At 34.7% G+C, this 13,228-nt stretch overlaps 1 protein-coding gene across 2 annotated transcripts in view; it reads left to right on the forward strand.

Moving 5' to 3' along the window:
* Positions 1-13,228, forward strand: part of LOC148620260 (galactoside alpha-(1,2)-fucosyltransferase 2-like) — a 30,131-nt gene extending 16,903 nt beyond the window's left edge. The window contains exons 1-3 of one of the 2 annotated variants that reach the window (XM_088581003.1): positions 3,338-3,465; positions 11,397-11,475; positions 11,991-13,228. In XM_088581003.1, coding sequence (XP_088437129.1) covers positions 11,460-11,475; positions 11,991-13,192 — 1,218 coding nt within the window. In that variant the 5' untranslated portion in view covers positions 3,338-3,465; positions 11,397-11,459 and the 3' untranslated portion in view covers positions 13,193-13,228. Of the gene's footprint in view, positions 1-3,337; positions 3,466-11,396; positions 11,476-11,990 lie in introns of those variants that run through there. The other variant, XM_088581002.1, reaches the window with a different exon arrangement.

Here is a 13,228-nt window from a genome sequence, read left to right on the forward strand (position 1 = left end):
GTATTTTTGATCCGTGAGAAAACATGGCTGCCGTTACTAAAAACAAAACATAGGGGGCAGACAGTTTGTTTGTTTGTTGGGGTTTAACGTCCGAGCGGGGGCAGACAGTAATTTTTGCTTATTATATCTCCAAAACTGTTAGGCTTAGCCGAATTATTTTAGTTGCTGAAATGATCCTTATTATAAGGCCTACAAAAGTCTCCAGATGTCAGACGACTCCTTGAAAGAGTTATTGCCCTTGAAAGATGGAAATGACAGGTTTTTACAGTTTTCAGACATTATCTTGAAAACTTTGATAGATAGAAAGAAACTTTCAATTGCTGAAATGATCCTTATGATAAGTCATACAAAATTTTTTGGACAACTCCTTGTTAAATTTATTGCCCTTGAGAGACAAAAATTAACCAAGTGAGCAATTCATGGGAGCCTCTTGTTAAGATAACTAGTGGATCCTTTTATGAATATACCACATTGCATATGATGAGAAGAAAGAATTCTAGGGTTTATTGTTCGCCCTGTTAAAACTATCATCATAGTATTCACCTATATCTCAAAAAAAAACGCAAAAAAAGATGACAATAAATGATGACCGATGCCATATTTGATTATAGCTCTCACGTTGTGTGACCTTATTTAAACGATACCTGTAATAAGGGGGTAAAAGAGAAAAAATGAATCTGATACAGTGGCTTAATTTATTATTTCTAATATCAAAATAGTAAATAAATTATATAACATCATATAATAACATGTACAACGCAGGGTCGAAGCGGAAGGTACGCGCCTGCCGTCATACACGCACCAATATTTTTTGTTGCTACTGCATGCTGTACCTAAAATTTTTGTCAAAATTTTAAAAAAAAATCTATTTCACTCGGTAACTATAATTTTACATATCAACACGTATCGAGCTTTTTACGCCTCTGTAACATCATACACCGATATCAATGTTACACAAATACTGATTCCATATAAAATAAGAGACCTTTATAGTAAGACGTCGTCGTGCTGACTACAAGTACAGATAAATGTAACCGCGTAAAACAACCCAAATAGCTATGACGGGAAAACTGTACAAGATCATTATACTCTTTTTTGATGAATAATCTCGGGAGAATTCAATTTTATTCTAATTCGCGTGCTCAACCGAATGAAATTGAAATATTAACTTCATTTACATGTGCATAGACACCCGCTCTTAAAGCTTACATTTATTTAATATAATGATAATCTTGTACTAAATAGTAATGAAAAGGTAGAACTTGTCTAAATTGTCACATTAATCGACTTCCTGTTGGGCATTATTTTGATGCAGCTGTCAATCTTTTGCAATTAAGTTGTGGAACTCCATATTGTTGCACACGGATATCTCCCAGCGTAATATTGACTATGTCCAGAGAAACAGTGTTGCTATAATATAGAACCATAGCAACGATACTTGGCCTGGGTTTCATAAAAAACCTCAAGTTGATGATTTCCTCAAATTCATAGTTTTTCCTCAAATCTTCAATTGTGATCTGATTGGTTGAAATTTGAGTTGAAGAAGAATTTGAGGAAAATCTCGATTTGAGAATTTTTTTTTATAAAACCATGCACTGATATGTTTAATGGTCAATATAACTTGATGAAATAATGTAAAGGCATTTATGTACCATTTGTTTTTTAATAGTACGAATTATCTAAGTTAACGTATGTTTCATATAAGTTTACATATTTTAATATGTTGTTCCTGGTTAAGAAACCAAACATGATCATATTTTAAGTCACCAGTCCTTAAAGTTAAAAATATTGCATTCCAGTTCATGCTTGAAAACAAAATTGAGAAAAAATAATTGTTCAAAAGCTTTATCGCGTTACTCCTTGGTCAGTTTGTAAGGTTGCCTTTGGGCAATATGAAAACTTCTTGTATCTGAATGATTCGATTGACAAGATTTGGTATATTTGGATTAAGGCTTCGGGGTATTTTTTTATCGGATCTACATGTAAAGGGTCAGTCAAAGGGTTGGTTTATTTTGTCATTTTAATGCGGTGATTTTGTGTAAATGTACAGTCAAATTCTGTACGTCGTGTCATAGTGATGAGGAGAATTCTTTGTACTTTTGATACTGGAATAAGGTAAGCAAAGTTGGAAAAATATTATCTGCATTAAGGTATGGGGTATTTGAAGAAAGGGTGACAAATTATTTCATTCTGTATATCAATGCGGATCGTAATATGCGAACGCTCCTCCTATTGTTTGCCAGGGATAAGAATTTCGTATAGTTGTATAGTACCACGAGTACGTTGAACTGATTTCGTTCTCACTTCAAGGTTCCATAAACAAACAGTGGTCCGGTAGTCCTGTGCCTACATTATTTTAGGAAGGACTACCTTGAAATTTAAATTGGTAATCCTTTGGGCACCCTACATGAATTCTTAAAATTATTTCTAAGGACAGGACCACATAACAAATTTGAGGACCACTTAGATTATCTTCCAAATATAGTCCTGTGGGCTTTCCAGCGAGAAAGTTTATTTTCAAACCCTGCATGTCCGGGATGCCAATATGCTTCATATGCCCATTTACACGTCCCGTGCAGGTCCGTGTGTCAAAAGAATAGGCCTGCAGCAGCGCTTAGCTTGTCGTAAAAGGCGACTAAATAGTGCTCAGAAACCTAGCCGAGGGCTAGGCGCTCTGCCCACAGAGCAACTGGGATGTGTGCTCCAAGTGGTGGAATGGGGTACCCCTGGCGTGTTACATGCTGGAGTTGTCAGGCTATAACACGGAAAACCTGACCGCAAACCATAGTGGTGCACTGTGTTGGGAAAGATGTCACGTTCCTCGCACGTTAAAGAACCCTGCTGCGGTATTCGATAACAGTAGGAATCTTTGCGCTTCGCCACATGAAGCTAAATTGCCCGACCTTACCCATCCCTCCCTTTTCTAGTGGCAATCAAAATTTGTCGACCCTATTATCTTTGTGTCCCATCCCATTTTTCATTTCATGTTCATTTTATCATCCATTTCATGTTCATCGTCTAAATATAGCTGAAATATTGCTACACGGACCTTAAACCCCAACAATCAATCAATCAACCCATTTACACATTTTACTGTGACAATCGAACTTGTATACACGTTTGTCTATATTGTGTGTAAAACTGTGTGGACTAGAGGTTTAATTTTAAATGTAGAATCCGAAATCCTATTGTGGAAATATAAATGTGTTGTGATTACTGGGCTTTAAATTAAATAGCCTTTACAATATGCCAGGGTTGCACCATGTTGTGAAACACAATACTTAGTTTATTGTATTTCTTTTACTCCCGTGAATTAAAATATCAAAAAATATAAAACGCGTAAATATTTAAATACGAAATGATAACAATTCTAAATACACCATGCATGCATTAAGTACTAGGTAGATTTTGCTAGGCTTTTGTTTTTAAATGAAATGGGACATAATAAAGCTTTGTTAATGAGCAGTAAGTACACTTACATAGGCAGTACTGACATCACTATAATATAGAAAAGAAAAATAACCATTTTGCACAACGCACTCAGTGTTTGTTTCTTGTCTTTACTTTGCTTTTTTCATTTGTATTTTTTTATTAACCTTGATAATAGTACAAAATGTTAAATTGTCATTTCTATTCTTTTCTGCTGTTCTTTGGGACAAATTCGAAATCGTAATTACGGAAATGACGCCAGTGTGCATGAATGGATATGGCAAATTGACCACGCAACAAAAACAAACGATCCAATCCCCTTCTATTAACAATAAATAGCTTGCTCACCCTTAACATAGTTTTGTCATGCGTGTATTTGGGTTTTTAAAATTTAATTGGCTATCCTGGCCTGGGTTTCCAATAAAATATCTCATTAAGATTTTCCTCAAATCCTTGAGTTTTTTCCTCAGAATTTCAAATTAAAGTGATTTCATTGGTCGAATTATAAGTTGAGGAATAATTTGAGGAAATTCTTTAAGTAACCTGACCCTGTTAAGTGAATGCAATTGTAAATATAATTTTCACCCTTGACCCCGGAAATATTTTACTACATTGTACAAAGTAATGTATAGATAGAATGATCTACTTAATACTTTTATGGAGCATTGCAGTGATGTTTTGTCAGATTTTGTACAAATCATAATTTGTATTCAATAATTTCATGCTGATTATTATTTATACAAACTGAAAATACTAACTATAATTTGAACAAATTGGTAATACAAATAATAATGCGTACAAAACAACGCATACTGGATCGTACATGTATGCATGTGAACTATGAATGTCCTGCGCATGACACTTGTTTCTATCAATTACTGGTTACTCTCAAATGTGAATGTAGTTTCATATTAGTTTTGTTTTTAAATCCAATTCAAGTGTTTTTTTCTGATTTTGTGTTGTGCAGATATTTTGACATCTAAAGAGTAATTCTCATATAAGCTTCTACCATGTGCCACATGCAATTGTGGAACGGGTAATTCAGACCACCCTCTTTTTTTCACGATAACAATTATTTTCGTCTGATTCGTTAATTTCTGAAAGTTGAAAATTCAGCGATACAGCGGAGCCCTCAACCGTTTCGAAGACTTCCAAGTTGAAGTCGCCCCGTGCGGGTCCGGTTGTCAAAAGAATAGACCCGCAGCAGCAATAAGCTTGTCGTAAAAGGCAACTAAATAGTGATCAGAACCCTGGCCGAGGGGGCTGTGGCGCTCTGACTACAGGGCAACTGGGTTGCGTACAACAGGTGGTGGAATGGGGGTACCCCTGGCGTGTTATATGTTGGGGTCGTCAGGCCATAATACGGAAAACCTGACCGCAAACCATAGTGGTGGAATGTGTTGGGTAATATGCCAGGTTCCTCGCACGTTAAAGAACCGTTTTGTGGTATTCTATCGGAGTAAAAACAATTGGGCTCCTCCACGGGAGGCTATATTGACATTTGGAATCGTAATACACGTGAAGTGGCGCGAGACGAGAGTTGGCGGATCTTGTTAGTACTTTTCGTTCGGAACGGAGCGGACACGATTTAGAAAACCGGAATCCAACTGACTATTTCATAATTCCGGTTTAAATTACATATCTGCGACCGTTCCGTTCCAAAAGTAACAAGCATCGCACTCTCGTCTCGCGCCACCTTACCAAGCTCCGTAACAGCGTCTTGCGTTCGAAATACACTCTAGATGCTGCAGTCAGCCCTCTCAGAAAATGCAAGAACCTTGCAAAGTCGGAAAAAAGTGAATACTTTTACACGACTTTATCCCATTGTCATACGACGTTTTATTTGAAAAGTGTCCGAGAATTTCGAAAGGCATGTCTGCAGCGGTTAATAAAAGAGTGAACAAACGTCTGTCGCTGCGTTGAGCTTGACACTTCACACGTATTACGATTCAAAATGTCAACAAAGCAGACAAGGAGATAGAAGAAAAACTTGGCATAATATACAAAACATTAAATAGCAAGCGGACATGTCTGTGAACACACAATAACAACTCAAATATGGAAGCAAAATGATTTAATACTTTTTTTGTGATAAAAAAAGAAAAAAGTCCTGGTCCCAAGGGCCTGTTAGATGAAGGAATAATATAAAAAAATAGCAAAAAAGTAGTTAAAAATTCATTTTCAACATTTTCTTTCTAAATTGAACACTTTGAGTTGGGAATTTTCAAAGAAGAAACATTTCAACCAATACAATGTACTGGGTTTTGCGTTCTGAGATAAAAGACAAATACATCGTCTATTAGCACAAGATAGTTGGTCACGTTTTTTTAGATGAAAATGTAACTTTTTGCTGAAAACAATAAAACACAGAAATATAAAACCTTAAGTAGCTTATTATCACAGTGTAAGAACGGAAGTTACAACACATACATGTATATATTTCGTACAGTCATGTCAATTTTGGATAGATACTTTTGAAAATATCTCTTAGCTGAAATTTATTCAGGATTCGTGTATGCTTAAAGAAACAAATAATATTACAGCAAGTAACTTAGGAAAAATCAAAATGCAACAATCACATTTCAGTTTCTGAGATGTAAAACGTCGGGCAAAAAAAACTATTCTACCACTTATACTCGACGTCACATACAACACAATTTCGAATTGAAGCTCTACTTTTTAAACAGTCGGGACTTACCGCTAGAGTTGTCTCTCTTTTATTTAATATGAAGGTAGTTCGCATATATGCATGACGTGTTAATACTAACGAGTCGCTTATTAGCTTAAATCATGCGTAACAAATCCTTACGGAAAAATCCCAAACTAATATACGCCATGTTGGTTTCTACGGGGCGATTTGTTTACAAACGAAGTTCGTAAGTTCCCGTCGAACTCCGGTGACAATCGTCTGCTTGATCAACCTCTCGGTATTGTACGTTGTTCGCGTAAAATAAATCCGAGATATCCGAAATAACGCCGAAATGCATTCTGGGTTCTTCGGTTTTTGGACAAACCATTTAAACGTAAACAACATCTCCTAGCAACCCGATTAATGTAAACATGGCCGACTTTTTACAATGTAAATATTGGCACCGAGAATTAAAATCTGACCGGAATTTAACGATTCAATTTTTAGGGAGAAGCCGTTTGGCTAAACGAATGAGCATTTAAGACAATTTAAACGACGGTAGGTGTCAATAAAGTCGTAGAAAATAGTATCTTATTTATGTGACGCCGAGTATAATAATATATAATAACCTTCTTCCATAAAGCGTTTTTTTATGTATTCATTTTGTAATCATTTCTCCTTATTTCAAGCATATATTTACACTGTCAGGCGAACACTCAGGTTTCTCGCGAAGTATAAACTTTACTCAGACACCCATGTTTTCATAACTATATTTTGTATATTTTGACTACTGTAAGCTGTATATAATTCTACTGTACACTGTATATTTTTATGATTGACCAGGGGTCATGTCAATAAAAGTATCCTAAGATTTGTACATGGTATAAAAAACCATCATTTTGATAGTATAACTTGACTATTTGCATCATCCGAATCAAGGAAAACAAACACGATTATCTATATCATGCTGGACCATTGAGTTACAATTTTAATAAAATGCACTGAAAATAAACATTTCAAAGGTAGATGACTATGTCAGAAGCCTCATTTTTCTAAGATTCTATTGAAAAATTTCTGAGCAAAGCCAGTGAATCAGAGATCAAATAATGGTCTTTTCAAATAGAGAAAGTATCCTTGAGTGATATCACATTGTCAGACTGGTGGGGTTTTTGCCTGATTCTAACAAATTCTTACACGTAAAAACTGAAAGGTGAATATATTGGAAGGATGGTATCTATCACATTTATGATATAGAGCAATGTGTATAGATTACTACAAAAATTATTATTACTAATAATAATGATTATTTTTGCCGTAAATATAACAAATACACTTTAAAACTTACTCCCTAACCTATATATAATTCTGACAAAGATCCACTCGACAGGATTACCAATAAACACGTATTACACAAATCATGGGTAGTAATAATAGGAATCCAAATTTTTCGGAAAGTGAAATTCAAATCATATTGAATGAAGTTAAGAAGAATAAAACAACAAAATTTAACAGAATGTCCAATGTTATAACTAATGATTAAAAAAAGTGTGGGAAAATATTTGCCTTAAAGTAAATGCCGTCAAAAAGAGACGTGGAAGGTGTCTTGAAGAAATTGGAAAGAAATGGAGCACCTACTTGAGTAATACCAAAGCAAAGGTTGCTAAATAAAGACGGGAATCGAGAAAGACATGTGGTGAACCTCCTCCTGAAGAGATTCCGACAATCATGGAGGAAATTATCGTTGGAATTATAGGAGATACCCCTATAGATGGCATTGAAGGGGTACAGAATTTCATTGTAGAAGACCCGTCATGCATTTCAAACATTTATGCCACCATTATCAAATATTTCATATAATCTGGAATTGCTAAATACGAAAGAGTCATGACTGCTTCCAAGCCATTTCGCTACAACTTTCAAAATCTTAAAATTTGCATCACGAACTCCCATTACATTAATAGAGTGATACGCTGCCGAAGGGAGCGTAACTTGGTTCTGTGTACTTATGGCAGAAAAAAGCATCAATATCCGGTTTGTACCTGCATTTTCAGGAGCTGAAAAACAGCATAATGGCAGCTTCATTTGCGTATACTTGTTTAAGTGATTGAGAGCCAAACAAGTCTTGGAATATATTTGCTAGTTTCAATAATTAAATACAAATCGAATCATAGCTTTTCCAAAATAGGGTTGGCCTTATAGTCTGCAGTATGGTGCCCAGATGTTTACGAAAATTATGTAACCAATATTACCCATAATTCTCGGGTCATAAACATTGCGAAACGAAAACGAAACGAAAATAATCGACAAAAGAAAGAATCGAAACGAATCAAATCGTAATAAAAACATAATTAAACAACATAATATGAGACAGAATGAAGCGAAACTGAATACAATAAAAGAAATCGTTTAAGACATTTCGCAAATTATAAGAACCTTAATGTTAACCAGTGCCGGACAATTCGACCCAAAGACATTTCGGACCATGACAACCAATAATTCCTTATGAATGCCGGACATTTCAACCAATAGACATATCAGCCCATGACAATTAATATAATGCTGAAGGACAAGTATATATCATTACAAAATTTACCATACTTGAAGGTTACAAGTATAATATATCAAATCAGAGCTGACAAAAATTATCAAAGTTGTTTTTATTAATGTTTCTTCGGTAGCACTAAAAGGTTTCACCTTTATCATATTAGTTTTTCCTGTTAACGTATAAGTCTTTGTCAATGCTTGAGGTTTTGATACGCACATGGGTGCCATCTACAGCACCTACAACATTAAGGAAGTTAGAAATGTTGTAGAACTCTTGCTTTATTGCATGAAGGGTTACCTGGTCTGTTGGCATCTTTATGTAACGATTACAAACACCTTTCAAACATTGAGTTACGTCACGAGTGACATGAGATGCACTGGCTCTTGAAATGCAGCGGACAGTCGCATTCACAATTTGGAAACTGCCAGTCGCATAGACTCTAAGAGCCACCATTATTTGTAAAGAATCTGGAAATGTTTGTGATCGTTTGGTCGGGCGTGCAAGCTCATTTTTTGAACATTCTCCAAAGTTCAAATCATAGGCCTAGTCAATCTGTTTTTGCGTACAATTTCTGAATCATCCAAATGATCTAATGGGCCATCTCTGTCTTTAAATGCCCTTTTTCATTGAACATACACAGCGGCCATGTTTATTGTTATTCTTTCAAATTAGGAAATCATAAATTCATCTTAAGTATTAGGAATATCCTAAGATCAGCTTAAGATACCTGTCGAAGTATCTAAACTTTAGGACAAATTTTAGGGCGTATCTTAAGTTAGGAGACTTTAGTTGACATGACCAAGGAGTTGAATATGGAAGGATTTGAATCTCATGCTTTCTCGTTTTATCTTGCGTGGCGAGATTTAATCATACTGGTCACTTATATTTTCAAGTGTATTGTAATAGTTGGTTAATACTCTCAGTATATGGTAATAAAGCACAGATGGTTTTCGGTAAAAAATTTTATATATGTAACTCCTTGCCATGACTTAAGATGAAGATGTGTTCTAAGACCATCCGAAGACACGCCCAATTCCTAAGAGAGCCTCATTGACATGCCCATGGACTACCTTATAACCCGATTTTTATTGAAAATTGACACTTAAATAACAACTTTTTTTTAATAATAGTTGCTATTCTTAAACACATGTATATTAATTTAAGTGTTACTGTAGGTGTATTACATATATATATATATATACATGTACATGTACGTGTGTGCTTATTTAAGCAAAGCAAATAAGATCTCAATTTTGAAAATTATTTGACTTTCTACTCCAGCCTCGTTTAGCCATTGAATAATATACAAATGACACATACTATGCTAAATAGATAAACGAACCGAGTTGCTCATTTTCTTTTGTTACTTTGTATGTATGATTTTAGTTACTTAATGTTCTTTGTTGTGAGTGTGTCTGTTTTCTATGTCTGGTCTTTGTCCCTGGATTGCATTCTTTTGATTACCGTTATAACCTTGGTTCCCTTGATTATTCTTCAACACTTTCGTACTCGCATTCAAGGGCGGATCTAGTTTATTATTGACATAATAATGTCACTAGCGAATCTGGAGGGGATTATGGGATTGGACACCCCTTCCCCCTTTGTTAAAAAATGTAAATTTCGCGCAGAATTTAGGAAAAATGAACAAATAATAGCATGGAACCTCCTTTTTTGGAACCCCTTTTTAAACCTCTGGATGCGCCCCTGAATGCGAGTACGGATGTGTTGAAATATACAATACGCATGAGTGTTACTTCCTTAGAAAGTTAATGTCTAAAATTCAATTATTCTGCTTTTCATTAACATCAAACATTTACATACAAAATGTATTATACAATATTCAAGGAACATGAGGAATGCAAATCCTTATATACCCATTTAAAAAAAAAGGTTTTGTCTAAGGAGAAGGAATCAGTATGTATGGGACTTACGTATTTATATGTTTTGTTTATTCCAGTCTAACACACAGATATTCTATATTTTTTTGTTGATTTTTTTAAGGGGGTACTAGTAATTTAGCTTTTTTACGAGTGACGTAGATGTGTTATATGCTCTCGTCTTTTTTTTAATTCAAACGCCTGTAGTAAAATTGTATTTGTAATATCAAAACATATAAAGCCTTACGTATATTCAATCTTAAAATTATACTGTAAGCAATAATAAAAAGTACCAAGCTGAGACAACAACAAAAATTAGCCTTATCAGGACAAATAAACATTATGTTCATATATGTACCATTCTGTTCCTGCTTGCCGTTACCATGTGAAATGTGTTAGATGTCTGTCACTTGTAACAAGTGTAAACTGTCTGAGAGAGAAAAAAGTTCTGTCGTAGCCGTTTTCTCGACAAAATGTGTACATTTTTTTCCATCTTAAATCTTGAAATTTATTTCATGAACACAATGTACCGTATGGTAATCGAGAGGTAAAGAATAAGACAGGGAATCAATGATAGCTTACAGTGACATAAAGCATTTACTAACAAAAATCTTCAAAGCAATTAAACAACTGTCACATCCCTCAAACTACTTTCAAACTATAGTGATTTAAGGCCCATTGACTTGACTATTGTGCAAACACACAAAGTCGACGTAACATTTGGTGTGTATGTGGGCAGATACTTAACTGCACACGTTTTGTTTGATTAGAGGGGATTAAAATCAAATATCATAAATCTTTTCAATCAAATAGACCGAATAATCTGCGCAATTATACGACGTGTTTCTATACAAGTACAAATTTGTTTTATTATATCGTAACAATACTTATCCTATTTCATATGCTTTTGTTTTAGAAAGGGATTGCTTTTCTGGGAGAAAATGAATTAAAATGGAGCCACAGTCACAAGAATGTCAGCATGGATCGCCAAAAATGTAAGATATCTTATTGTGTATATACCCCATTCGTTTGAGGTTTTAGAGGTAATATATCTACATATGTATGTAGTAAACTCTGACAATATACCAAATAAATTTCAATAGTGTTACCCATGCGTTTATTCTTTGAGATATATATAGTAATGGCAACTTTCGGTTTGCCATGCAGAGTGCATTAGAGAGTGGTAGAATGCTGGTACATGTACATGAACTCAGGATTTGAAGTACATGTACAAGAAGTCAATATTTTATTCAGTTTAGACCCTGAATTCAACTTACTACTTTAAAACTACTATAAAACGAAAGATCAACTAGCTGGGAAGTATTATGACATAGTGAAATGATCAGAATATAACAACGGATTTGTAAAATTCGTATTATCTAGATTAACAATACCATAAATGACGTTTTTTTTTTTTTTTTTTTTTTTTTGTTACTTTTGTTTTTTTTTTTTATAAATTATTTTGTCGACTTATCAACTGCACAAAGATTGAGATTGTTCTGTTTTTCAGGTTTACTAATACCAGTACTTATGTGTGCATTTACCTTTGTGATATTTTTCTTTCAAATGGGCGAGAAAACCACGTGGAATTTCTTTTCTATCTACAACATTAGATTTGTAAAGAATTTTTCGTCACCACCGTATATGAGAATGCTCCATAGCAATATTCACACTAATGTCTCGATAAAAGATGCTAATAAAAATGAAAGTATTCCCCAACATTTTACAAATCCATGGACAAGCTTTCATTCTTCATCGACGGCGTCTTCTGTCAAAACATTACATGCTTCTTCCCAACAAACTTTTAGAAAAACTACAATGACAAGCATAGAATTTACCTCTCTTCGGAATGACTCGAAGACAACTTTTATACCAATGGATACAGGCAATGCCACTTATTATTTGTGTCCAAATTTTCTTGGAGGACTTGGAAATCTTCTGTTTATTTTTGCAACACATTTTGGTGCTTCAATGGCAAAAGGAATGACAATAGCTATGACCAACAACACCGAACTTGATCGAGTTTTCAAATTGAACGTATTTACCGAAAATACCTCTCGTGTTTGCCAAAATGTCGTTGGAAGATCTGCAAGATGGGATTGTGCATATGATGAAAATTTAATGAAATTCAATGCCTCAAAAAATATAAGACTAAATACTTACATGCAGTCCTGGAAATATTTCTATGACTATCGTGACAGTTTGCGGAAAGAACTGGTATTTCGTCCGCATGTGCAATTGGAGGCTAATAAAATGTTGAACAAAGAATTAGATGCCCTAAAAATAAAATCCAGGAAAGATGTTATTCTAATAGGGGTACACATTCGGAGGGGAGATATGGTAAACCATTCCTTTGGATACAATGTGGCAACCCCAGAGTATTTATCTAAAGCTGTGCAATATTACAAAAATAAGTACAAAAACACTATTTTCATAGTGTCATCATTAGACATGGAATGGACACAAAATCATTTTCCGAAAAATGAAACTGTACGGTATATCAATCACAAACAAAGGGAAATAATCGTTGCTCTATTATCAGCATGTGATCATACAATAACTACTGTTGGTTCTTTTGGTTGGTGGATAGGCTGGCTTACTGGAGGAGATGTGACGTATTTTAAATGGCCAGCAAAGGAGGGGTCCAAACTCAGGAAACATTTCAGTAAAGATTTCTCTGATTATTTTTATCCCGGTTGGGTAGGGCTGTAATCTCTAACAATGCAATAAAATGATAATGCACTAGAA

This window comes from Perna viridis, chromosome 4, assembly GCF_037379345.1.
Source record: "Perna viridis isolate PV_CMFRI_1.1 ecotype Kerala chromosome 4, ASM3737934v1, whole genome shotgun sequence".
In the NCBI taxonomy this organism is placed as follows: domain Eukaryota; kingdom Metazoa; phylum Mollusca; class Bivalvia; order Mytilida; family Mytilidae; genus Perna; species Perna viridis.